The sequence below is a fragment of the Fundulus heteroclitus genome, chromosome 18 (genome assembly GCF_011125445.2).
Source record: "Fundulus heteroclitus isolate FHET01 chromosome 18, MU-UCD_Fhet_4.1, whole genome shotgun sequence".
Classification (NCBI taxonomy): Eukaryota; Metazoa; Chordata; class Actinopteri; order Cyprinodontiformes; family Fundulidae; genus Fundulus; species Fundulus heteroclitus.
In genome coordinates this window covers 4,057,394-4,085,177 of record NC_046378.1, presented here as the reverse complement: position 1 = coordinate 4,085,177, position 27,784 = coordinate 4,057,394, and the positions used below count along the sequence as shown (strand labels likewise).

Sequence of the window (27,784 nt, the reverse complement as noted above, 5' to 3'; positions counted from 1 at the left end):
AGAGAGACAGAGAGAGAGAGAGAGAGAGAGATCACCGCTGGTGTCAGTGGAAAGTGCCTCTTTGTGGCAGCTGCAGGAAAGTCTTTGCTCTAATATTCCGTCTTATCATCCCTTCTTTTATGTTTTTTTTAAGATCAGTGTCTGTGAATCCGCCGAGACAGACGCTCCTGCAGCAGGGAATGTGTCCTAATAACAAGGAAGCAGTTCTTGGTCCCAAACATTAAGGCCTTTGGGTCAGCGGACACAGACGCCCACGTGTCGGCCCGTGAAGCTGCTGATCAGGTGATCTCGGGCCTCAGATAAGGAAGGGCACCTGTGGGGGGGAGAGCGGACAAAGCAAAGTGTTAGAAGTGTTTCCCTGTGCGGAGGAAACATTCGGTGGAAAGGTGATAAAAGAGAGATGTATGGCTGCTGTAAGATGTGGGCAGGCGCTGTGGTTCCGCTGACATACGGCCGCTGTTAGCATAGCACCTGACAGCCGCGATTTGGAGAGGGTCGGGTGATGGAAGAGGTGTGACGAAGTGGGAAGAATAGACAGCGCCTTGCAGGAAGTATTCATACCCTCCAAACTTCTCCACACTTTGTCCCACAGACCTGAATGTATTTTATTGGTTATTGCATGTAAGAAGTGAGAAGGGTGACGTGCCTTTGTCTTCAGCTCCCTTTAACATCCTGAAATAATAATAATACAATCCAATTAGTCTTCAGAGGTCGCCTGATTATCAAATCCCTTCCACCTGTGTGTAATTTAAATATTTAAACAAGCAGCTTTAAACATTTCGACTAGACCCACAGGTTAGGCACGAGGGGTCTTAATCAGAGATGCAGCAAAGATGCTCAGGGTAACTGGATGAGCTGCAGAGATCCACAGCTCAGGTGGGAGATTCTGTTAGCAGGACGACAGAATCTTTGGGTCGGCATGAATTTGTGGCAGAAAAGTAACTCTTCACATCCCTCTGAACACAACTCCCCCGAGGTGAAACATGCAGTGGCAGCATCATGCCGTGGGGATGTTGTTCCTCAGCTCGGGGCCGGGCAGCCGATCAGAGGGAAAGCAATATTAATCAATAATAATCAATCAGAAGAGCTAATTGTATCACGATACAATGTTACATTGATTTCTTTGGCTGACGATAAGATGCTTGCCAATATTAAAGTCGGTTACGATTTCCATTAAATTTAATTCACAAATCTGTGATCAATATGATGCGATATCCTCTGCCCATCTAAGACTATTATTTACATGGATATCAACTCACCAATAGCCAAATATGACTTGGCCATTGTATTTCTGCGCTCTTAAAGGCATCAAACATTTAAATCAAAAAGTGGCATTCTTCTAATTATTTATATATATATATATATATATATATATATATATATATATATATATATATATAATTAGAAGAATGCCACTTTTTAGGTATACCTTAAAAATTAGGATTTGGATCAATGTTTTAATTTTGCATCTATGTAACTGAATCGTTAATGACTTAATCGATATATTGATGTGGACTGATGTATTTTTATGCCCCTACTAAATATAAACACAAGCCTCAAGTTTTAGTTTTCCACTTAATATCGGAAACCACCCAGCCTTTGACTTCCACTCCATAACTGTGAACTACTTTTGTCATTCAGGTGAAATCCCTGCAAAAACAAATGAAACGTATGTGCTTGCAACTGTGAAGAAGTTCAATGGGGTGGGAATACTTTTTCAAGGCACAGCCTGATTGATGGGGGTGGGAATACTTTTAGCGTGGAACACAGGCGTCAAATATCCCATCTGATGCATCGTTGTCAATTACTCATCGAGTAATGGTGGTGAATACGACACAACGCTGGGTGGGAATGTTTCTTTTTGGGAGGGATGGGATGTCTTTCATAAACTTTCATGTAGATTATGAAAGACATAAACTAGATGAGGCGTGGCACGGTCAAATAAATGTCTCAAATCATCACCTCTAATCCAAAACCCTTTCCTGGGATGCTTCTTTCAAGGTCAGAGCTTTATCGCAACCTTGCAGATCAAGAAAAGAAAAGCTCCTCCTAGCTGCCCTCACAGGAGGGCAACCTTTGCACAAACCCTGGTGGCATCTCCTAGGCGGCAGCGCCGTTACCTACAGAGAAACAAACAAGTGCTTCACGGACCGCCGCTGTACTTTCCATGAGCCAGTCCGGTGAGAGTTAGGTTGTGGTCCAGTTTCTTACGAGGCTGTGCAGCGCTGCTTCCCCAGCTGACCTCACTCCAAGCACCTGTTTCCAATAGTGGTCCTGCCAGAGGCTATTAGGATCTGTCCAGCCCCAGAAAGGACCTTTTCCTCTGCAGCTCCACAGCCAACCGTACACCAGCGATCCAGTCGCGCTGATTAATCACATCAAGATGGGCCGTTCAGCCTCGTAACGCTGCCGAGACGTGTGCGAGTGCGTGTGCTGTCCGTTACGCACACGGTGCCACACTCTCGCTCTCTTTCGTCTGTCCACATCCAGATATCTGAGCGAGATATTTCATTAGACATTTGCTGCTCTCGGATATTAGGTTAGATATTCATTCGATACCTGCAGCCACATGGAGGCAGGGGGAGGCGGGCTATCTGGGCCGCAGCCGCTCTCTTTGAAGGTCCCCGTTCTGTGGAGGTTGCCACGGGGTCAGTGGATGAACCTGATTGGCCAACCCCCCCCTGTGGACCACAATTGGAAACGCCGGCCCGCTGTAATCACGCTGTGACGGAGGGTGACGTTGTCCTCCGAAGTTAGACGGAGGCTTGTTTGAAGTTGATTTGAGTCCTTTAACGTTGGGCTAATGCGATGTGAGGCGGGCTCTGGCTGCAGGTACTCTCCGGGGGCAAACACTCTGAGGGGGGCCAGCAGACAGGGCTGCAGCCCCCGCTTCAGCCTGATGGGAGCTGACTCCGCCGTGTAACCGAGCGGGGAGCTCAAATCGGCGCTGGGACATTTGCAGCGCCGATTGAATCAGCTCTGCACAATTAAACCCAACACTCGAGAGCCACATGACCGGGTGGAGTTAGACGGACGGGGACGCCTCCAACAAGCGGCGCAGTGGTTGCAGAGTTTAGACCTGAGTGGGCCGCGATCACACTCCGCTTTGGCTGGTTTGCATAAAATCCGTCATTTCAGTTTCTGTCGGTGGCCGCACAACCACAAATTAATCAGAACTACAATCCGGCTTCAAAACATAGAACACAGGCCATTCAGTGGCACGGTTGGAAATTTTTAATGAACTGGGGCTATTTTGACATTTCAAACACTTTGTCTGTGATCCTGTTTCTGTTTTAGGTCCTGCCTCAACACCTTAAAACTGAATAAGTAAGATCTCCAAAAACTATACTATCTGCACATTATCTAGTCAAGATGGGTTGATAGAGCTTAGAGGTCGCTTTAAGTGAATTATACGTAGCAGTTAAACTTGCCTTTCTACTTTAACTAAAAGGTACAAGTCTGGAAAGCATTTTCCCTCACGCCTCTTTCCTCTGATACCCCCTACATATATTGATTTATTTTAGTCAATTGGCAAAAAAAATAAAACGTAAGCTGTTCAATCATCAACCACAAACCAATAAGGATTGAAAAGGTGAAATTTGAAGCATAATTTTTTTTCTCCTCTATCTTTTTAAACAGATCAGAGACACCAGCTCTGTACAAAATCAACATGAAAAAAAATTATTATTTTTTTCTAATTTGCAGATTCACTGCAGAAAAAAGTCGTTAAAATATTGACCTAAAAAACACCAAATTTCCAATGTTTACATGTCAGTAATTTCAATCTGAGCAGTTTTACATTTTCTCTGTTCATCCTCCAAGGAATCACATACGCTAACTTCTGCAACTAAAACTCACCACTTTGACAAACTACTTTTGTCTTTTAAACTTCCTCTAAGTTCATAACGGCTCTGATCTGAAGATGGTTTGGGAGCATATTTTTTTAAAGCATTCTTTGAGCAAAATTAAAGCTTCAATTCATTTATCTAAAGGATGAATAGTTTCCCGAAGCACAAAAGTGCGGCTTGTTGACAACTGTAAGAAAACTCAATTTCTGATTGTTTTACGTTTCCCCCAAACATCCAAACCGCATGCATTATATGGAACTGGAGCTGCAGCAAAATCATGGAAACTTGTCATTGTGATTGAAATCGATAACGATTAACCCATATTTTCCTCCTGCATCGTTTTTTTCCATCATTACGTTTTCCTCTGCGCTCTAGCATTGCAGCCGCGATAAATCAGCATCTGGTGTGGGCATCTAGAGACCAACCAGCTGGCTGCGTATATTACCGGCATGCAGAATGGGAATGCATGGCGCTTGCAATATTATGTCCTAGCAGATATTGCATCCATTGTGATACTGCACACGATACTGCGATGCCTGCGAATTGGCCTACTGTGTAGCGCTGCATGAACATATAAGGATAAGATAGAAAATGCAACAACAAAAAAATCACCAGTGCTACCAAATTAGTCAATTAGTGTTCATTGTGTACTAATTAATCACCTAATTAGTAAATAAATCATCTCAGATTATTATCCTAACATTTTTAAAGCCATGTTTCATTTCTCTTCTACTCTGCAGGTATGCACTTCTTTGTGTTGATCTCATAAAATCTCAGTAAAATACATTCAAGTGACAAAGTGTGAAGAAGTTACAGGGGGATCGATGCTCTAGCACGGAAGAGGATTAGGGCCACAAAAAAAAAAAAAAGTCTACTAAATTCTGACTTTTTTCTTAGAATTCTGAGATTAAAGTCAGAATTCTGAGAAAAAAGTCAGAATTCTGAGATTAAAGTCAGAATTCTGAGAAAAAAAGTCAGAATTCTGAGAAAAAAGTCAGAATTCTGAGATTAAAGTCAGAATTCTGACTTTTTTATCAGAATTCTGAGAAAAAAGTCAGAATTCTGAGATTAAAGTCAGAATTCTGAGATTAAAGTCAGAATTCTAAGATTAAAGTCAGAATTCTGACTTTAATCTCAGAATTCTGAGAAAAAAGTCAGAATTGAGTAGACTTTTTTTTTTTTGAGTGGCCCTAATCCTCTTCCGTAAGCGAGACAGTGCCGCTGATTCGTGATCAGAATCTTTGTTTGAATCTGTTTCCCTTAGATTTATTGTGTGCACATAAATGACTCTACGGGAAAATACGATATTTGTTACGAGGAGTGTTTATTTGGATTTTGCCAGACGAGAGGTCCATGTATATGAATCAAAGGAGAGAGTTTAAAAAAAAAGGGGGATGTTTATTGACCTTACTTTGTCCGTACTGGCCGTACTGGTAGGACGCGACGTGGTCGACGGTGTAGCCCGGGGAGCTGTAGGACGGGGTGCAGTAAGACTGGGAGCTGGGCAGGGAGGGCAGTGCTGACATGGAGGGAACGCTGGAGAGGCCCTCCAGGCCCTTGATGTGGTCCATGCGCTGGCTGCAGCTGGCGGCCATGCCGGCGGGCGGCTCGAGGCCGCCCGTCAGGGGGGAGAGGGCGTAGTCGCTTTGGGGCTGGTGCGGCACGCCGCCCGGGTTCAGCAGACCCATCACCTGGTAGGAAGAGAACACACAGAGAGTTACAGAGAGATGGGAGAAACACGTCTCTGTGTTTTGTTTTCTGTTTGGAAGTTTCTGACGTGACCTAGCAGTGATAAACCACCTAATATTGCTGGTGTCCAAACACAGGAGAGTGTGTAGGTAGACGCACCAAGGAAATCCCCCCCACTGCCACCGACATCATCATGCGAGTGAGCCAGCTCCAGACAGAGATAGCAACAGAGAGGAGGGATTAAACAATTTGTCTCTGATCCATGGCTCCACTTATTCGAAAATTCCTTTTTGACGCTGCTCCAAGGAGCCACGGCACCAGATCGTGACTTATCTCCCAGAGAGATACGCTGGGAGCGATAAAGACAAAAGGGCAGGCCTGTGTGCGCTGGGCTCGGTTAAAACCAAAGAATAGATTTGCAGTTTGGAGAAATCCTTTAGCTCTTGACCTGGTCTTTATTAGCAGGCAGATAATCAAATTTAAGGGAACGGACCCTTGGCCCGCGAAGGACGGAAAATAGCCGTGGGTCAAAGCACTTCGGCTGCTTCAAAGCAGACCTGGAGCAGCGCCGACGATCCAGTGCCACTTATCGAATCTACCTGTCTCTCGTTAACTTTTGTCGGGAGACCGTTATTAAGCAAGTGAGACCAACTCTGTCTTATTCAAAAGCGTCTCTATTGGAATCCGCTGCCTCCCAACGTAAAATCTCCCACCTTTTTCCTACCACAGCCAAGGCCTCCGGGCCCCTGCGGCTGACCTAATGAGAAGCAGGTCCGCTGCTTTTTCGCGTCCCCTCGGCCCTCTAAGTGACACGTTATTCAACATCCACACACACACATGGTCCTGCTTAAATCATTTCCCTAGCAGGGGAGGTGAGTGGAGGAACCCATGTTGATTTTGAGCGCGGAGTTGTGTTTCCTGCCATGCCTGGTAACATTTTCCTTAAAAATTAACCAGCGCTCCGAGGGGCTGGTCTAAACAGAAAGCCAGCAGGAATAAGTGCCAATTGAAAGGATGGGTCCTCGCACGGTGCCTTTCCTGCTCGCTCTCTTTAACCGTATGTCTTATCGCTTTCCCATCATGCCTCTCTGCCCGCGAGCCTCTGCGTTCCCAACAGCCAGGGTGCTTTGGACCGGGACGCCGCCGTAGCCGGCGGGCCTGAAGCGGCACGGCTTAGCGGGGAAGAATGTCGGGGACGGGCGGGGGGGAGTCGCCTGAGACAGGATATTCCTTCTTCGCTGTGTGAAACGCGCACAAATAAAATGACAACTTCTGCTTTTTCACGAGGAAGAATGCCGAGGCAAAAATTTGCGGAATGCAATCAGGAGAAGCTTCCCTCGGGGCTGCAGAACGTGTTCAGCTGCTGGTCCATTAGCAACAACGCCGTTCCACTCAGCTCACGCTTCACATGCTTCCATGTATTTTATTGAGATTTTGTGAATCAGCATCAATGATATACCCCAAAAAAATTCAACTCAAGTCAATTTTATTTATATAGCCACTTGAGGTGTGTAGCTGCAGCAGAAACAGGCGGTTCTACGAGGTATTGGCTGAATAAAAATAGGCGAAAACAGGTTTTCAGAATTTCAATTGTAGCATCTTAATTTCCAGTTTTAGTTTTAGTCTATCACATAAAATCCCAATGAAATACATGAAAGCTGACGAATGTGAGAAATTTTCAAAAAGGTCAACAGATGTGAACACTTTTCTGGGGCAGAGTGTTTTCTAAGCCTGCAGGAGCACTCAGATCCTCATGGGACGGAGGAAAGAATTGGGATGGCCTCATCTTTGATCAACTTTCGCTTGGCTTGTTGGCGGATTAAAAAAAAAAAAAAACAGTAGTCTATTGGTGAAAAGTTGCCTCAGCCATGCCGCTCAACCATGTCGTGTAATATTTGTGTAAAAGATGTTGCAAAGCCCTTAACTGATCCTCAGAATGTGATGGAGATGATCAATTATCTCCAGAGTGCGTACGTGTGTCCCTGTAAGCGTGCGGGACCGTGCGAGCGTGTCTCCGTCCTCGCGCGCTACAGAGCCGGGCCCGCGCCAGGCTGAAATCTCATTTTCTGCCTGTTAGGGTCCCGGCCCCTCTGCTACACCCGTCCTCTAGGTGCAGAGACCTTGGGACTTCATGGCTGGGTAATTGGCTGTAATTGTCTTTTCACTTCTCATTTGTCACACACTGATTTGTCCTCTGTCCTGCTAGAGTCATCGCACATTTCTCCTCCGCGGGGGGAAGTGGCAATCCCTCGCTGGGTGCAGGCCTGACTCTGCACGCTGCTGGGCGGATTAGCTGCGCGTCTCTCCATCAGACGGCAGCCGCCATCACAAGACTGGAGAAATGCCCAACCTAATTCTTTTGCGCGCGCTCACTGCAAAAATGGATCTAAAAATAAGTGAAATGTTCTTAAAATTTGTGTTTTTGTCCTAGATTTGAGCAGGTAAATAATCTTATCTGCCAAAGGAATGAGTATTTTGACCCCTAAAATAAGATAATTAGACATCCTGCACTTGAAACAAGATGATGGAGATGAGTTGGGGGTTTTTTAAGTGCAAAAATCTCATTCCACTGGCTGATCATCTTATTTAGCTGCTCAAATCAAGAACAGATGCACTTATTTTAAGAAAACATGACTTATTTTTACTTCCGTTTTTGCAGTGCTCAGCTTCAGCTCCTCGTCTGAATCTGTTTGAGCGCGACGGGCTCTTGCTCTGAGACGTGAAGCAGCTCACGCACACACATTTCTACCTGGTGTTCTCACCTGTGAAGAGAGCCCATTTCCTATCGCCGAGTTCATGGGATTCGTGGGCCCCCCTGAGCTCACAAAGCCGTCGGAGTAGCCGGAGAAGGAGTGGCGTCCGGAGGCGAGGCAGTAGGCAGAGGCTCCGTCTCCTTGGCCTGCGCCGCCGGAGCCCTGATGGCCCGAGGAAGGGGGCAGGGGCTGGGGACGGTGCACCGTGCCAGGAGGCTCCGACACTATAAAAACAGAACGGATGCAGTCAGGAGACTTTTAAAAGGTTTTCAGGAACAGCGTCACCTTTCCTGTCCGCCTCGCCGATTAAAACAGAGCACAAACAATACATACATACATACAGCGTCACTTCAAAAATCAAATAAAGCTGATGTCGTGCGACCAGGCTGCAGCAGACCTTCAGAAACAGCTTTCAGTGGCCCAGACTGCCCCCCAGGATCTGCGAGATTAGTCAGGTGTCCGCTAGGAGCCTAAAGGATATTAAAAAGAAAAAGTTCTCCCCAGCTGCAGTCTGCTCCCTGCGCTGCCGTCTGATACCAGCGCACACCGCAGACCCGCCCAGCGGCGGTCCTGCTCCCCCATGTCTCTGCGACACTGACCCACGTCGCAACCTGGGACCTGCTGCTGCTGCTGCTGCTGCTGCTGGGAAGTCTGCTGGAACCCGAACCTAGAGATGCGGTTCAGGCAGATGTGTTGACGTTTGTGTTTAGCAGCGACCTAAACTAGTCAGTGTGAGCTCAGCCCTGGAAAACACGGGAGAATAAATGCTGGCGAACTGCTAAGATCAGAACATACACTGCAAAAAAGGGAACTAAAAGTAACATTCTTAAAATTTGTATATTTTCCCTTGATTTCAGCAGCTAAATAAGACTATTTGCCAATGGAATAAGAATTTCTACCCCTAAAATAGCATAATTAGACATCCTGCACTTGAAATAAGATGATAGAGATGCATTGTTTTTATCTTAAGTACAAAAATCTTATTCCATTGGCAAATACAGGACTGTCTCAGAAAATTAGAATATTGTGATAAAGTTCTTTATTTTCTGTAATGCAATTAAAAAACATGAAATGTCATACATTCTGGATTCATTACAAATCGACTGAAATATCGCAAGCCTTTTATTGTTATAATATCGCTGATTATGGCGTACAGCTGAAGAAAACTCAAAAATCCTATCTCAAAATATTAGAATATTTCCTCAGACCAAGTAAAAAAAAAAATTAAATATAACAGCAAAACAAAATCAAACATTTGAAAATGTCCATTAATGCACTCAGTACTTGGTTGGGAATCCTTTTGCACAGATTACTGCATCAATGCGGCGTGGCATGGAGGTAATCAGCCTGTGGCATTGCTGAGGTGTTATGGATGCCCAGGATGCTTCAATAGCGGCCTTTAGCTCATTTGCATTGTTGGCTCTGGTGTCTTTCAGCTTCTTCTTCACAATAGCCCACAAATTCTCTATGGGGTTCAGGTCAGGGGAATTGGCAGGCCAATCAAGGACAGTAATGCCATGGTCAGTACACCAGTTACTGTGAGAATCTTATGTCGTCTCTTAACCACTACCATACTTGTGATTTAGTTTACTGAACCAAGCTGAGTGTTTTTCAAGGCTCAGGAAACCCTGCAGTGTTTCGAGTTAATTAGACGATTCAAGTGATTAGTTGAATAGCCTACTAGTATACTTTTTCACGATATTCTAATAATTTGAGATAGGATATTTGGGTTTCTTAAGCTGTACGCCATAATCAGCGATATTAAAACATAGGCTTGTGATATTTCAGTTGATTTGTAATGAATCCAGAATGTATGACATTTCATGGTTTTTAATTGCATTACAGAAAATAAAGAACTTTATCACAATATTCTAATTTTCTGAGACAGTCCTGTAGAAGAAAAATACACTAGTAGGATTTTACCTACTTTTAGTTCCCTTTTTGCAGTGTACACCTCAGCGTTTTCTTTGAGTGGTTAAAAAGAACACCCCCTGCCGAGGTGAGAAGGCCGCATCGCGCTGTGTCGAGGCTTTCCTCCAGCGGGGACAGAGACGCTGGTCAGAGCTGATGGGATGGAGGCAAATTCAGGGGAAACCCTGCAGGGAAATCTGTCAGCGGCCGTCCTGGGTACCTTGTGCTATCGATGACGGGGAGTAGGTGCTGTCAGAGAGCTGGTAGGGCGGGATGCTGGACATGGCTGTGGGGGGGAACCCGCCCGGGATCAGGTGGTTGAACGCCATCAGCTGATTGGCTCCGGCTTGCTTCCTCCACCGCGCCCGCCTGTTGCTGAACCACACCTGGAAAGGATAGGCAGGTCTTTTAGTCATACTTTGCTTGTATTTGCTGCCGTAAGGACAGCGGGAAATCTTAATGCTATTAAAAGCTGAGCTGAAGAACTAGACTGCATCTGTAGCGTAGAAATGCACACACACACACACACACACACGGAGAGGGGGAGTGTGTGATGAGAGGCTGAAAGGGAAGGTGGCCGAGCGTGTGAGAGAAAAAGTGAGCCCCTCTGAGTATCATGGCTGGTTGCACTGACTGACATGCTGAGCCCATATGGACGCGGGTCCTGCTGGGCCTGTTTATCCGTCCCATATGGAGCCTGTGGAGGAGAATTTGCTGGACCCTAGATCATAAATAGGAAGGTCCGGATTGGGCCCCTGGGACGACAGGACGAGAACCTGCATGTGATTTAACGTGTTTGAGTGGAGCGCGCAGAGAGGAGCAGGTTCTCCCTCAGCGCTGACAGAGTAAATAGAGCCACTCTGCTAATGGCTGAATGTGTGTGCAGGAGAGGAAGGAGGGGGGGGGGGGCTGCTGTTGGCAAGTGTACGTAGATTTATTCGCAGCCTAGACTAGAATTATTGATATAAATTCAGTGACTTGTGAGTTTATGTGTCCATAAAAATGTCTTTTTGCTAACAAAGCTCCTACCTGCACCCTGGCTTCAGTCAGCTTGGCCCTCTGAGCGAGCTCCTCCCTGGTGTAGATGTCTGGATAGTGGGTTCTCTCAAAGGCCCTCTCCAGCTCCTCCAGCTGCTCCGCGGTGAAGGTGGTCCGACTGCGCCGCTGCTTCCTCTTCAGCGGCAGGTCGGGCTCCGACTCCACGTCCGAGCCTTCGTCTGAGTGACTCGCTGCGAGGGAGCAGGCAAGAACCGGGATTACGCTCCAGCAATCGGATGTTCGACGAAGACAATTCGATTGGTTAGTTGGTGTTCCTCGGCAGCTTCATCGTACATGCTCTGATATTTCCCTGTGCATTCACGCCGTCCTTGGTCTCCATCAGGAGATGACAATAGCCTACTGCGACGTGATGTGATGCCATTTCATCCAGGTCAGAGAAATGTATACACACCTGATGAGCCAGGCTGAAAAAAACTAGATCCTGCCTCAGGAAGAATCCCATCCACCAAGATTACGTCAGCACGACAGGCGCACTGGTGGAAGGGAAACTTAGCACAAGGCTAGTAATTTACATCCTGTAGCTGAAATGGTGAGTGGTTCATCCAGCTGGAGGAAGGAGGAGAAACCAACTTGTGGGACCTTTTAGGGTTTTATGATCTCAAACATGGTGTTGCTTGTCACAATTAAAGCTAAAAGAGCCGTCGATCTTACAGGTTAGTAGGTTTTCTTTTTGGAAAAGCCATAACTCAGGTATGAGGTTGGGAACTTTTCAGGATGAAACCTCGCCTGTGATCCATGATCATGTTGGACTCCTGTTCAGGGTTACGGTGTGAGACTCAACTATTCTGCTGCTTATCTTAGCTTCTCTTTCATCTTACTGGTCAACACTTTTTTCAGGCTTGGATGACAGTTTAAAGGGTCTTTTAAGTGTTACGTTAACGGATGGATTCTCCATAATTCGAACCCTGGAAAAAGCTGAAGAATCCTGTTAACAGCTTATTGGTTTTCATTTTTTGACCAAACTAAAACATTTTTTGGACTTTGGTCATTTTTGGTTAACAACAAAGTTTTATGAGACGCGATTTTGCCCTCAGACTAACTGATGTAATGTGCCTGGACAGCTTTTGTGTTTTATTTCCTTTCATTTCGGCCTCAGATCTGTATTAACACCATTGTGAGCTCTTCTCTCCTCCATAATCCTGCAGCTTGTTTTTTTTTTTTTTCAACGACTTCAAACACCCTATTGGCTTCCTTCTTAGGTCGCCGTGGCCAAGGCGCCCACTTTTTGTGTTACACTTAATTAATTCCCCCTCAGCACAGGGGAAGTTTTGTGTGCAACACTGTATTAGTTCCCCCCTTGGAAGCAACAATAAAATACAAGAGAATCCAAATAGCTCGGGGCCCCTCATGTGAAACTGATCCTCTCTTCCCCTTTGGCGATTTTGTCCTCACAACACCGAAAGCTGTGGGAGTCAACTTAACTTGCATTAGGAGCAAATTGGTAAAGAAACTATCAAGCGAGACCAATAAGTAAAATATTTTCAGTGTGGGTGTGTGTGTGGGGGGGGGGATTGAGACATTGGCTCAGGCCTCTTGCTGTGGGTTTCGGCTCATTACGCTGCGCCTTCATTTTGGCTTTTACACAGGAAGAACAAACGAGCAGCTTCTCCAGCAGGTGCAAAGAAAAGACGATGTGGAATCGCCGCAGAGGTTTAGGGTTTCACCGCGACGCTATCAGCTGTTTCTTTTTCAGATGTGGTCATCACAGAGCGCCAGGAAAACCTCTGATGTGTGGGGGCCACATTCCCCCCCCCCCCACCACCCGACTTCTGAGTGACTGGGCTTTGTGCTTTAGATGGCGAGCAAGGAATTTGGGGTGTGGAGTTTTGGACAGGACGGCTGAAAAACAAGAGATGAGGCCTTTTGTGGCCTCCCCCTCCAGTTCCTGCATAGAGGAAGGCCGCGAGGAATGTCCACCCTGTCCCACTCCTCCTCCCCCCCCAATCCCACCCCAGCATGCACGTTCCTCGGCATTTCACAGGGATTTGGGCCTTGGGAAAGCTGAGGCGGCCCAGGAAAATCCTTAATCACTTTGGACTTATCCATCGGTTATGGCTGCTACCGGGGTTTCAAGAATGTTTCAAAAGAAGCGACAGAGTGGCACCTCTCAAGGCTCAGGAGACAAGCAGTGATAAAGTCATTTGACGGAGAACCACAGCAGGCTCGTCGGTTCCCTCGTTCCTCGAGCTTGGATCTCTACATCAGGTGTCGTTCAGAGGTGGCATGGTGCAAAGATAACCAACCGGCAGGAAAGCGAGCAGCAGACAGAACAAACAGAAAGAAAAAAAATATATTCACACAGGTTTCGATCGGAACCGTATCGCATCCCCCAAACAAACACTTTATGTGCTCGGGCGCACAACCCTCCTTAAACAAGCACTGCTTTCTCCTCCCTTTTTCTCCCCCTTCTTGTCACCCTGTCTTTGTCCCCCCCCCCCCCTCAATCTCCCTCTTTTCCACCCATATTTCTCTCTCCGACTCTCGGGCTCTTTGTTGCTCCACAGAGCTGAGGTCTTTGCCGCCGATTTCCACGCTCCATCTGTGGAATCCGTCATGGCTCCCTCAGCCCTTCACAGTGGAGGCCTGTCACCTGCCCCATGGGGGAGCTTGGGAGGTGTTGCTGGGGGTGGGGGGGGGGGATTGGTGGGGGTGGGGGGGCATTAAAAGGCTTCGCAAAGAGGGTTTGGGGATGGGGTGGGGTAGATGGGGGCATAGCCGGGGGCCCCGAAGCCCCCGCCTTACAGCTCCCCCCTCCAAAAAAGAAAAAGCTGGGCTTGCAGCGGGAACTGTAAGAGCACCTGAGGGGGGGTGGGGGGTGGGGGGTGGTGGGGGGAGTGAGGCGGGCTGTTGTTAGGATTGTAAATGTACCCATGAGGATAGACTGTCAGGGCATCTGTGTTGGTTTTAGCACTCCCAAAGGTTCTAGGTTCTCTTAAGCCTTTAGACGCTAAACAACGAGAAGCTATACTTTGTGTATTTTTGTTTAAAAGCTTCAAATTTTTTATCCTTCAGTGTTCTAAGAAAACGTGGGTATATGTTTGCCTAAATGTATACCAATACCCCTTGGGCCCTAATTTTGTCTCTTCACACCCACAAGCTCCGATACTTTATGTTGAGATAATGCGGCAAAATGAAAAAGAGTGACGCGCATTTCTATTTAGCCCCACTTAATATTAATGTTAATATTCTTTCAAAGTTACATTTGCAGCAATATCAGCTTTAACCCTTTAAGATCCCTTCATTCTGTGCTCCACACGTGTCTCCTAGAAAGAAAGAAAAATGTTGCGTTGAATCTAAGGCTACGTTTACACTGCAGGTCTTAATGCTCAATTCCGATTTTTTTGTGAAATCGGATTTTTTTGCGTGGTCGTTCACATTTCCTAATATATACGACTTGTATGTGATCTCCTGTGTGAACTGAACGCGTTCAACCGAAGTGTCCCGCATGCGCACTTGATGACGTCACACGTAGCGAGCGTCCTCAGTGTTTGCTGAAGTAAACATGGATTATAATGCTGGCGCGCATTTTGCGGTCATTAATTTATTTTCTAACCGGAGCTTTCCCTCCATTGACTGCTCTCCTCATTGTAGTGGCTATGGGTGTCGTCTTTCTTCCCGCTTCTGCATAGCAGGACGCTGAATAGTGACGTTTGTCGAGTGTCGGTGACGTACAGGTTGGATAAATGCGACCCGGCCGTACAGACACAGGTCGCATTTGAAAAGATCAGATACGTATCGGATTCAGGACCACATATCCAAGTGGCCTGGGTCGCATTTGAAAAAATCTGATCTGTGTTGTTCAGACTGTCATAAAAAGAGCAGATACAGGTCGCATATGGGCAAAAAAATCGGAATTGGGTCACTTCAGGCTGCAGTGTGAACGTAGCCCAAAATAGCATAAAAACCTTATGTGCATACCAAAGACTAACAAATCACCCTAAATAGCAAACAAGAAAATCAGCATTTTGAATTGGGAGTCAAAAGCTGAGGGGGACACAGGTTGAAGGGGTGCAGGTTGCTTTGTTTAGTTTCAAAATGTACCGTCACAATAAACACAGTCAAAGATATGCAGATATATAACATTATAAAAGATAAGGCTTTTGGGGGAGTATGTCTCTACCAGATAGCAGAGCAACCTTTTGTTCATTCTTCTTTGCCAAAAAGCTCATCCAACTGGATGAAGAACATCCGTGAACCTCCACGTTGGAGTCTTGTCACAGATTCTCAAATGGGATGGAATTAGATCAAGAGTTAGACTGATCCGATCGGACGCAGGAATATGCATTTATCCAAACCTCTCCTTAGCAGCTCTGGTTGTTTATCGAGCCTCGATGTACTGCTTGGACGTTGTCCACCATCCCAGTTTCAAGTCTTTTTGCCACTTTACTTTTCATGTGTCGCTTTGGGATGGTCTCTCACATAATATCCTATGGAAGTACAACAAAAACTGGGGTGGTAGCCTAAGAAAATGTAAAACGAGGCGCTGCATATATCTTCGCTTTGCAGCCACAGACCAAAAGCAAGGTGTGACGAGCGGGCCGCCTAACCAAGCCCGAAGCTTGAAGTTCTCCTCAACTAGGTTAAAAGGGACGAAGACACAAAAGGCTCAGAACGCAGCACGCAACAGCTTTCCCCTCATTCTGCATGCACTTTAGGGCTGTGATAATCCTGTCAGCCCCGAGGCGTCTGCCGTCAATTAACTCTCTCCCTTCCTCCATCGCTGGAAGAGCAATGAAGCACAAACGCATCTCCAACCGCACAGACGATGGAATGAACTGTTGAATAAGCCGCAGCGCCACGTGGCCCCTCTCACGCCAACGATCGCAGGACGGAGTTTAGCTAAAGAGGCCGCGGTGAAAGCTTTCCTATCAGGCGGTGATGTCTGCCATCATCGCCTGGCCGACCCCGAACTCTGATCGTATCACTTTGGCACCGTCACATAGCCTGGGCCAATCAAATTATCCACTCTAACGTTCATGTCGCTTCCTGCGCATATATATATATACACACACCCTACATCTTAAACCTGCTGCATTTACAGCCCTGTAAACACATGACTTCTCTCTCTCCTTCTTGTCAGTTCCTCCAAACACGGGAAAATATGAGCCTTAGAAAGGGTCAAACTATCTGAGCACAGGAGGGCCTGTGCGGAGAGGTGGCCCCGGTGAGCTGGGGAGCATTAAGCAGCAAAATAAGAGAGGAGCAGCAGCGGAAGGGAGGCTGGTGGTGGGGGTCGGAGGAGAAAAGAAAACTGTTTAATTTAACCAAACCGAGGCCCTGAGAGGCGCACAGCACGAGGGGCTCCGAGCCAAAACAACCTCTCCTGAGCCAAGGAAGCCCAAAATGGCTCCCACCGCGCAACGCCATCCCAGAGGAGAGGGAGAACAAGGAGGAGAAAGCGGAGGCGAGGATTTAGCCGCAACAGTTCATTGGAAAGACTTTCAGCATTGACGCGTTTCTGAGGGGCAGCGGGAGGGGGGGGGGTCGAACAGGGACACAAAGGCTTAAATATGGCCCGGCGAGACACGGGACAGGACACAGCGAGCACGCACGCCTGTGTGCGTGATTGTCGCCGGGGGCCGCGGGGGAATTGACCGACCATATGCGCGTTATTTACACCCCCCCGGTTTGGACGAAACCGGTAACTCATCGGAGGCTGGTGGCGGTGGGCGGGGATGGGGTGTCCTGGTTTAATAGTGAGGGTAAATCAAGCCTCTGACAGATCTGCCCCCCCTCCTCTCCACCTACTCCTCTAAAAAACACACGAAACAAAAGGCAGAGGAGACAAACGCGGCATTTATTTGGGCGGAGACGACCACGCTGCTTCCATTCAGGAGCTGTGGGACTAAGTGACTGGTCGACTGCATTAAACAGTACATAGAAGTCAAGGCAGGCAGATGCTGGCCTGGATAATGGCTCCGCTGACAGCTTATGGACCCATCTGTGGCGCTTTCTGAGGAGCGTGGTGCGTGTGGGCCTACGTGAATTGGTGTGTGTGTGTGTGTGTGTATGTGTTGGGGGGGGGGGGGTACAGGATGGCAAACTCACTTGACTTGCTAAGAGGTTGCTACGTGGACGGCCGCCCTGTGGATGTGTTCAGACAAGGAATGACCGTTTCCGTACTTCGTCCCTTTACGAGCATAGACCTATCTTTGTCGGGATTTTAGGTGATGGACCAACTCAAAATAGGGCATGGTTGTGAGGTAGAAGAAAAATCATTTATGGATATTCAACACGTTTCACAAATAAATCGGAAGTTTAAGTTTGATACCATTTAAAAGGAAATCCTGTGCAATTAACCGCCTTCAGAAGTCTCCGGAGTATTAAGTAAGAGTGCGGTTGTGTGTAATTAAATCTTTAAGTATAAAGACAGCGGCTGGTACCACCAGGTATTGTTTTTTCACTATGCTTGGTGTCCTCCACGCATCGCAGACCCCCCCTGAACAGCTGGCGACAGCCACAAGCTGTAGGGATGGTTGTTTCTATTCTCTGCAGGTACGAGGAAGCTGCTCAGAGTAGACAGGAGGTCGGGTTGGTTGAATATACCGGCACGCCACACCTTTCAGATTTTCATAAGTATAAAAGTGTTGGAGATCATGGAGCATTTTCTACGTCTTTATTATTAAGAACTATTTAGGGTTGATTCCTCAATAAAATACATTGACGTTTGTAGTCGCAGTGATGACAAGATGGGGGAGCGCTCCACTGGCACTGCGCTGTTTCCTGTCCTCCCGCACCAAGGCAAACTCTCATCAATCAAAGCTCTGTTCTGCTCAGAGCCATGACATGAGCGGGCCCTAAAGACCCCGATGCTGACAGCGAGGACTTGGGGGAGCATGCCGGGGATGTAGAAGGGTATGAGGAAGTGGTTACCTGTCATTTGTAGCTAAATGTGTTTTTAACCTTGTTTCCGGTGCAGCACTGGGGGGAGAGTGAACTTACTGGGACCGGCTGACCCTGCGGGTCGTCTGTCTCAACTTAAAGAAAAGAAAACCTCTCAGCGGCAGTCAGCGGCCAGCGTGGTATAAACCGGCTTTGCTATCGCTACCGTTTTTATTTTTCCTGTTGCCACAGACGATGTTTGATTTTTTTTGTGCATCATCGCACGGACCACGTGTTACTCTTTAAGCACGACAGAGCTGTCTTCTACGGGCTTTGGCTTGGACAGCGACACATTTGGAACGGAGCGGCCCACTGCATAATGGCGCTTTCATTTTATCTGGGTGAGAGGAAATCTGATTTTCCTACTTTTATTTTTTTACCTCTGGTCTCAGACCGTAAACGTTACCAAAGGAACTCCTGGTTTGGCGACGAATCCCTGTTTCAACAAGGAAGCGCCCATAATCAGGTTTCACAGAGCGGCACATTCACTGCAAGAACCACATCCAGCTTCCTCTTCACGCCGTTTTGTACCCAGGTTACGGGCCGAATAACAGTCCAGATACGATTATTTGAGGGGGACACTCGTGGGTTATTATCACAGAGGGCATTCCCACATGGGAAGGCTACTACATCAACTCTACTCTTAGGAGCCGCCTGCTCCCACACCCGCAGAAGGCTTCACCTAATTAGTTAACAAAGCTCTGAAAGAAGTCAGGCTTCGTCAGTCAGATGATTGACAGCTGCCTGTCCCCCCCGCCACCTCCATCAGCTGCGCGGGGGCTGCGTTTACGGGCCCCCTCGCTGGCCTCCGCAAACTCTGACACCCGACCCTGACCCCGCAGGCACACGTTAGAAACGGCCGAGCTGGCAGACGGCTACATGGGAGCGAAACGCGCACAAGCGCTGAGATTCACCCAGATTTAAAAACAACCTCTCTCTCCTCAGACCCCCCCACCCCAACCACCCCCCCTTGCCTCCTACTTCAACTGCTGGGCCTATAGTGCATACTTGCAGCAGATAAAGAGGGGCCTTATTCCAAAGCCAGCCATTCTACTTGACCTTCGCCGAAGCCTTTTCACTCCCTTCAAACCGTCGCTGGGGCTCGCTCGCCGCTCAATGTGGCTCAGTCCGGCTCGGGTGAAGGCTGGGGGCGCTGCTGCGAATTTTGACGGGGCAGGGCGGGGCGGGGTGGGGTGCCCTCGAATACCCCCTTAGACACGCACATGCGCTTACACACACGCACGCCGCAGCGGGGGCCCCGCCCTTCCAGAAAATCGCCCCGACTTCAAAGTTGGTGTGCATTCATTAATTGCCCTTTGAATTGATATCAGAGGGTCACAATAAGAGTGTGAAAGCAGAAAGAGGCTTTAATGAAGCATAGAGCCGCCATTCATTTGCAGATAACTATGTTTTCATGCTTGGATAGTCATCATGCAAGGCCTTATTAGAAAGGAGCCCACGAGAGAGGGAGGAGTGCAGAGGGCCAGCGAGACGGAGAGAGCCCCAGGGTAGAGGAGAGTGATTTGGGGCTGGCCGCTTGGCCCCCCGTGCCCCCCTTTGCCCTTGTGCCCAGGGACTCACTGAGTGACACATTCATTCGCTCCGTGGACACACAGAACCCTCTTCACGAGGCATTTGGCGTAGACCATTAATAGCCAGTAGCCATAATAGGCCCCGTCCAGATCTGACGTTTTCCTGTCTTTGTCAAATCCTGCGAGACAGAGGCAGACAGAGCGAACGTAACGGGGCCATCATTTTTTTTTTTACAAGACGCTCATTCAAATGTCTCAATTGCGCAAATGTTTGGTCGGAAAAGTGGTTAAAATTGTCAAACTTTGGTTTGTGCGTAGTGCGAAGCCCAAAAACGCATGAATTTCAGAATTAGCTAAAAAATTTGCTAAAAAAAAATGCTTTGCGGTAAAGGAGTAAAAGGCGGAACATCGCTAACACGACAGGCAACTATTTAAAGAGTTTACAAGTGTTGATTTTTTTTTCCCCACAACTTTTCCAAACTTGGGACAGGACTGCGACCCACCGTGGGCGATGCAGCCCCAGAACAAATGTTCAGAAACAAAACTCTACTCGTGTTCGCAGCTCCGACCTTGCTGCTTTAGCTAGTCGTTTAAAAGCCGGGGCCTGACCTTGTTTCTCCAGGGATGTAATCCACATATGATTGTGACACAATTATGAGTGCTCTGGTTCCTCATCAAGGCCAAGGCCTCTTTAGTCACATGACAGAGGACGTGTCGGAGGCTCCAGTTTTCTGATGCTGTATGCAGCAATGAGTAAGGCTGTGCTGCCCCGCCCCCACCTGTTGCTAAGGATTGAGAGAGAGAGAGACAGGCTGCTACAAGTTTTCCTCACTTAAAAGAAAGACTAATTCAGAATGATGTTGAAACTACAGAAGTGCCACCCAGAGGGCCGCAGCAGCTTTGGCTACCCAAGCAGACGTTAAAGAGCTGATATCAGCTGGTTAGATTATGAGGAGCAGAACGAAGGGAAAGGCACAATATTCTGTGCAATAAGAGCTTGAAATCTACAATAAAATGTATCAGGTGTTTAGGGAATTTACCGTAACGTTTCTGTATCCAACTCCAAGTCACAAACAAATAAATGTTATCGATCACCTTCGGATCACAGTGCCACTCTGTTTGGTTGACTGGCATAGCAGCAGCAGCAGGAACAGTTTGATTTTACGAGGAAAGCGATTCATTCACGTCATGCATTTTGACTGAAATCGTTGCATAAATGCCGTGGTTGCAGCCTCCTCAGAATCACACAGGGAAACTCTCGGACCGTCATGCATTTTTTTATGACGACGTACCACACGCTGACGACCATAACCAAGGCGTAAAGGGCCTTCTAGTGTTAACCATTAAGCATCAGACGTAACATTTATTTTGCGAAACAGGCAGAGTGAGTCGCCGAATGGCAACAACTGGACTCTTAGCAGCAGGTACAGCACAATGTAGCCACATCACAGTTTCTAGGTACGGCTTTAACCACCGCCAGCAAATGTAGCCATTATACATTTTCTTCTGTGGCTAGAATGAGCATGCCAAAACATAAATACACGTATCAGTCATTAACGATCTCTAAGATAATCTGGGCTGGATCTTTTGAGAGCCGCATTACAAATAATAAACATCATCTGAGTCGAGGCTCAGGCGACTCCTGCAAACTTTTCCCTCACTGAACTAAATCCCCCCACTCGGCTCTAGAGCTAATCTCTGCCTCCTCGTCTTGATGGACTGATGCTCCATATGCCCCCCCTCCTCATCCTGCTGGGGCACCAACACGGGCTGTGCCCCCCTCGTACCACTTGCAGCCAGAGGTCCCACACCCCAAGTGGCAGAGGAACCCAAGTCCCTCATTCAGTTCAGCATTATTTACACAAACAGAGTCCTGCTCCGTTTCTGTGACAAAGCTGGCTAAATCTTTATGGCTCTTTCATGTATTGTCTGCGCACGGCTCCCCCTTTGTCCCTGAGCCATTGGCCTGGGGTTGTGGACACAATGAGCCCGGCAGAATGGAGGCAGATTGAAGGAATGCGCCTCAATAAACCTAATTATGACATGATGACTGCGCTCACCATGGTAGGGGTTTTTCAAAGATCCCGGGCTTATTCAATTAGCCCTTTCCAGGATCCTCTTTCACCAAAATAAAGTTATCCCTTTGACTGTTTGCATTGCAGAGTGGAATGTGTGGAGGTGCGTGCGTGTGTGCGTACGGACGCCCGGGCTAGATGTAAATGTATCGGCCCTTAACAAGGCTCCTCTGTATTATCTGGCTAATTTCAGCTAAGGACGGACTCGCGGCGATACGCGGCGAATATGCGAGGCAGGCGGAGGGTGGAGGCGGGGGGCACGCCGCGTCTGTTTCAATCATTAACGTCGTCTTCAGGGTTAATCACCGTGATGTTAGCAGTTAGCCGGGGCCCAGAAATGGGCCTATGGGGCCAACGCTGCTGTCAGATGAATCTAAAACCGGAGCAGGGAGTGGGGTTTTTGGAGCACCGAGGTCTTCCTGTTTAACTTTGACAGAACGTGTAAGACATCGGGGTTAAACGCATTGCTATTATTTAAGTTATTTACACATTTTTATTTAGCCTTATCTAGTCTAATAGTAAAAAGAAAAATAATCAACAGGTGACATTTACATATTCTGATGCCTGTTTAGGCCTCGGTGTGTCTCCCTAAGCATTTTCAGCTGGTGCTTGCGTTGTTCTGAGCAGGGAAGATGGTGGTCATCAGCTGATGAGATACGAGTCCCGATGTAAACAGTTTCCTCTCCCGGTGCAAACTCAAAGGCCCACTGAAACAACCCGTAGGCGTAATTGACCCCCGCGTTGACAACACGCGCCCTAATTAGGTTTGCTTTCCAAACGCGGAGTGACTTTGCTTGGTGTGCCATGGAGGATGCGCCCCGGTCCTAACCTGAGCCGGGCGCTGCAGGCTGCGGCCGGCACACGGAAGCGAAGGGAAACGCAGGGAGAAGGGGCGGTGTTGCTCTCCGGATGAAAGTGCGATGAAATAAAAGAGTTGATTTAATCTGCTTGAAGAGATTTAGGAGAGCAAGTGGGGATGGGGGTGGGGGTGTTGGGGAGAGGGGAGGGCAAGCGGCTGAGGTTTAGGAGCTGTGCGGGGAGGACGGGCTGCCCGGGGCCCCCATTGTGAAGCAGCGCTCCAGGCCAGACTGGGGTTCTCCCCGGGAGAACATTGGTCCCTATTCACCGAAAACCCTCGGTGATCCCCCCCCCCCCCCCCCTCCCCTCCCCATCATTAAAACGAGACGTGGCACAATATCGACATCATTTAGAGGACATTATTAATGTTGGAGAGGGCAAGGCCGGGGCACGATCAAAGGATCGGTGATGGACCACGAGTTCCATCACAGCGGAGACGGCTGTGATCCTTCAGGGCGGAGAAGTCCTCTTTGTGTTGTGGCCCGGTTCTAGTCGGACAACAGCTAACACTGCAATTACAGGCTTTAATGCACGCCCGGGCAATGTTGGTTTTTATTTGCCGTTGCACAGCCTTGCGATGACTTCATACCATTTTACTGACATTCGATAAGTCATGAGCGACGCTCTGAACCAGTTTGTGCTGGCCGGACAAAACAGCCTCTCTCTCTCCTTAAGGCTGTGTGACCAATTCCACCTTGAGGGATTTCCATGCGCGCCCCTGTGTCAGGGAGTGAGCGCGCATCCTCGGGCAGTAGGTGGCTTTCAGAAGACTTGAATTGTCTGGAGCGGCAGTAGGCTTCTTGAGGGGAACCCAAAAGAAAACATTTTGTAGGTGAAAATAGCCGGAGAACAGGCCCTCGGTGCCGTGCCGGGGCAGCTCCCTGAATAATTCATCCTTCATTGCGGCCTCATAATGTCTTTCGTCAGATTTCTCTCTCTCTCTCTCCCTCTCTCTCTCTCTCTGTGAAACTCTCCTGTTCCCCTTTCTATTCGTCTGGCTGAATTTTAAACAGGTCCCCTTCTTCTTCTCCTTTAGCGGCGGCCAAAGCTGTTTCCAAGCTGGCCTTTTGTCCGCACGCAGCCCAAGCGTGAGCCTCAAATGGACTCGCGAGCCTTTGTCTCCCAAGTTCATCCGCGAGCGCCCCGTTGTGCGCGCGAGGCGTGTCTTTGTGGGCCGATGGAGACCGTTGAACAAATGTTTGATCAACTCATCTGGGGGGACATTTTGTCTCTTCGAACCAGGGACCTTTATCTCTCCTCCCCTACCGACGCGGCAGCTCGCCGGGGGAAATAACAGGTTAAATGTCCACATATCTGACCAGCAGACCAGTGGCTCAGGGACAGCATCGACTGTTGCTGACGGGGGAGGACAACCGCGCCAGAAGCTCATTAGCCTCAATGTCAAAGCTTTTTTTTTGTTATTTTTGTTTCTTTAAGCTAAAAGCCACTTAATAGGAAAAATAAAAGAGTTATAATTTAACTCTGAACATTTCTGGGGGGATATTGTGGAAGTTTAGTTCTTTAACAAAAACTAGTTCCTGTATAACAAAAAGTATTTTGGAAGTTGACTTCTAGCCATTCATCAGGATAATTTTGTTAATTTAGCTTGTTGGACATCTGGATCGCAATAAACCTTTTAAACCGGTTCTAAAATATAAACTTTGTAACCTTTGCAAAGCACAGAATGCTAGCAAGCTTGACTTTTTAGCGCTGCTGCTAAACTAGTGAAAGCTGGACGCAAAGCTGAAAGTCCTAACGTTTACTCATTTGATTTATTTATTCATAACATGACCCATAAGAACACAGCAGCCTGACTGGTCTAAGCACAACAAGAGGAACGACCAAAAGTCTCCAGCTGAATTCTAATTCAGATTAAAATGTTTTCTCAGGATCTGTCACCAAAATAAAGCAGCGGAAACCAGGGACATGTTTTACCATTATTGAACATGACTTTTATAAACTAATATGCTTGAATACAATTAAAATATATATTTTAAAAAGCTAATAGTTCAGACCCTCCAAAATTCTTTTTTTTTTTTTTTTTAGTGTCATGACAGAGATGAATGCTGTATTTTTTCCAGCGGGACATAAACCGAGTTGGATCATTTGGAACGAGCCAATTCTGACAGCTTCGTTTCCCCCTAACAGTTTTCTTCCCCCTGCCAGTCACACCGAGGTCAACCTGTTAAAAGATGGACGTTTGCAGGGCTGTAAAATAACGGGAGCCGCCGCCACGCAGCACAAATCTGGTGATGCAAAGCATTTAATAAAAGTAAAAACAAAACGACGGCCTTCCAAACGGCCCAGTTTGGCCTAATGTCGCCTTGCTTTGATGAAATGAACCCAAAATGTCAAAAAACTCCCACAAATCCGCAATAATGGTCCCCTCTGTTAGCTCTGACCAAGCCCTCAGCAAAACGTTCGATCCGTAGTCTCACTCTGACATTCTACTTCATCTAACTTTCTTTTTCTTTTCTTTTTTTAACCCCTCATGAAAACAAACCACTTAGATTCGTTAGAAATCCGGCAAAGTTTTCTCTCAGCGAAAAACAGTTCTGCCTTCAAGACTTTTCCCCAACGCATGCAGCAGTTTACCGCCCTGATGGAAATTGATTTGCTCTTTAACATGACGCTCAAAACTATAAGAGGCACAGCAATCCACAGCAGTGTGATCCCTTTTTAATAATAAATGAAGGAATTAAACGGTTGATGGGCTTATAATGCCGGAGCAGAATATTACAGATTATACGCTGAGAGCCTGGGCCGACTTACTGTAAAGGCCATTCATTTGCTGCTTTTAAAAAACACTGCTCCACACGCACACGCATTCCCCTCCTTCCCGCACAGACCCATCACCTGCTGTTTGATTTACGGTACAGGGCCTCATGGGAAAAGCATTAGCGGAGAGAAACGGTCGATGAAGAATTCCTAACAAAAGACGGCCCACACTCTCCACCAACATCCAGCAGCTTTGAAGCCTCTAACCAGCCAAGTGTTCTCTTCTAGCCTAAATGTGGAGAACTCGTATAGCAAACTTCTTTAAGTTATCTTTTTGGCGTTGATGGGAGCAAAGGATTCTGGTTTTAAAACGTCCTTTCAGGGTCTGAGCTGAGCGTAACATTAAGCCGAGCCGAGGTTCCACCCTGCAGCAAACGCAAAAGGTCAAGAAGAGAACTCACATCTGTCCCCTAAGATGCCCTCAATGCTGTGCTTGGCCCTCCGCTCGCCGTCCTCCAGCTCCTTCTTCTCAATCTCCTCTTCGTCTTCCTCTTCGTCGCCTTTGCCCCCGAACTTGGTCCTCATGATGCGGCTGATGGAGCTCACTGCGAAAGCGGAGGGTTGAAAACAAACAGGGGGGGAGAGGCTGTCACCACGAAGCTCAAGATCAGCAGATAATATATTATGCAAATGTTTAATGACTGTGGCTGACAATTTGATTCGCACTGCTGCAGAATAATCTAGGATGTGAATTTATTTTGAAAAATATATATGTATTTTTAACCTTTTGTTGTTTTATTTTGGTCATTACTTTGAAATAAAATGACAAAAAATAATTATTTAATTGTTCTTTTTTTAACCAAAACAAAAAAAAATACATATTTAAATTCTGAAGAAAAAAAAATGTAGGCTACATGATTATTTTTTTTTAATTCTGCCAAAAATTGCCAAATCCTTTCTTTCCTTTTTTTACCTGAAGGAACGTTGTTGCGGTCACAAATCCCATCCTTCAGTAATTTATCCCGAACCTCCCAGCTAAACATACCCGGGTTTTCCCGCTTGTATTCCTCTATTCTCCTCTCGACGTCCGGCGTTGTTCCCTGCTTTAAAAACACAAGAAAAGTGTGTTACACTTTATTTACTCGCCAGAACAAGTAATCCGTCGGCGTGAATCAACAGGTCACTTTTACGCATGGACGCGTAAAGACGCGTATCCAGGTTTTACCTCGTCGCATCGGAGGGTTAAAATGAAAATCACCTTGGGCTTGCTGCCTCCGATGGCCCCGGGTCGGATAGAGCCCGTCTCCTGGTACCGGCACAGGATTTTGGACACGCAGCCGTGGGAGACCCGGAGCTGTCGGGAGATGACGCACGGCCTGATCCCGTGGTGGGCCATCTCCACGATCTTGTGTCGGATGTGGTTGGGCAGAGGTCTGCCATTGATGAAAACTCCTCCGAGCTGGTTGACTCGGCCTTGGCCCAGCGGGGTAGACACTGTGGATTTCAGGCAAAAAAACAAAACATAAAAACAACAATAAATATGAGCGAAAACTTTTCAGCAGAGAGAGAGCACGGTAAATTAAATTTAAAAAAATGCGTTTATTTGAAACGGGAAAACACTTTCATAATAAATGTTTTAGTAAACAAGCTTTAAAGAAAAACTGTTTATGTAAGACCTTAGTAAAGCAAGCTGTCGGTACGTGAACGCACCAGGCAAAACTGACACCGCAAAGTAACCGGTTATAACAAATGTAAATAAATGAAAAAAAAAAAATAACACGGATAATTTTAGTCGATTAAAGTGATTTTAAGGGTCGGTGGCTGTGACTTTTCACCAGAACGCTCGAAATTCTCTTCCAGCGACGCTTAAAAAAAGAAAACGACATTTTGACGCGCTTTTACCTTCCAGTGGGAAGCCGCTGCGGGGGTAGTTCTGAGCCAGCGTGGGTCGCATCATCCTGGGCACTGACCCCGCCAACGCAGTCATACCTCCACCACCACCCCCACCGGCAGCACCGACCTCCTCCTTCCCTGGAGAGGACTCTCCCGCGGCGAAGACCTTGCAGCAGGAGTTGGCTGGTGAGAGGGGGGGAAAAAAGTCCCCGTCCTTGTGACAAGTTAGCCCCGGCTAGCCTCGGAAGGGGGCTTAGCCGCGCTCCGGGCTACAGCTAAGCACGGGAGTATCCCGGGACAGCCACGGCGCCCCCGAGGAGGCAAAAACTGACGTCAAAACAAGAGAGATAAGGAGGCTGTGGGGGTTTTAAAGGGATTTGAAGGGCTTATGTTTGTCAGCGGTTCGGTTTCTGTTTTTTTTTTAAAGAACACGGTAACCAAGGCGGCGCGTCTGTGATGTTGTTGTTGTTTGTTGACACCGGTGCGAAAGTGAGGGCGGACGGTCAATAGTAGCGGAGGGTCTCTTCTGCTGCTGCAGCGCTCGCGGCTGTGATTGGCTGAGCGGG

At 47.4% G+C, this 27,784-nt stretch overlaps 1 protein-coding gene across 6 annotated transcripts; it reads right to left on the bottom strand.

The window, feature by feature from the left end:
- On the bottom strand, nucleotides 1-27,784 carry pax3b (paired box 3b). Of its 6 annotated transcripts, none has more exons than XM_036149763.1 (9): nucleotides 27,228-27,784; nucleotides 26,584-26,819; nucleotides 26,299-26,428; nucleotides 25,787-25,930; nucleotides 11,231-11,430; nucleotides 10,422-10,587; nucleotides 8,300-8,514; nucleotides 5,255-5,539; nucleotides 1-313 (listed from the first exon to the last, which is right to left on the bottom strand). In XM_036149763.1, exons 1-9 carry the CDS (start codon nucleotides 27,310-27,312, stop codon nucleotides 296-298), a joined length of 1,479 nt encoding a protein of 492 aa, XP_036005656.1. In that variant the 5' UTR covers nucleotides 27,313-27,784; the 3' UTR covers nucleotides 1-295. The 6 variants fall into 6 exon arrangements, with proteins under 6 accessions (XP_036005656.1, XP_036005655.1, XP_036005654.1 ...); XM_036149762.1 differs by having other exon boundaries at nucleotides 5,260-5,539; nucleotides 26,299-26,425; XM_036149761.1 differs by having other exon boundaries at nucleotides 5,260-5,539; nucleotides 27,228-27,782.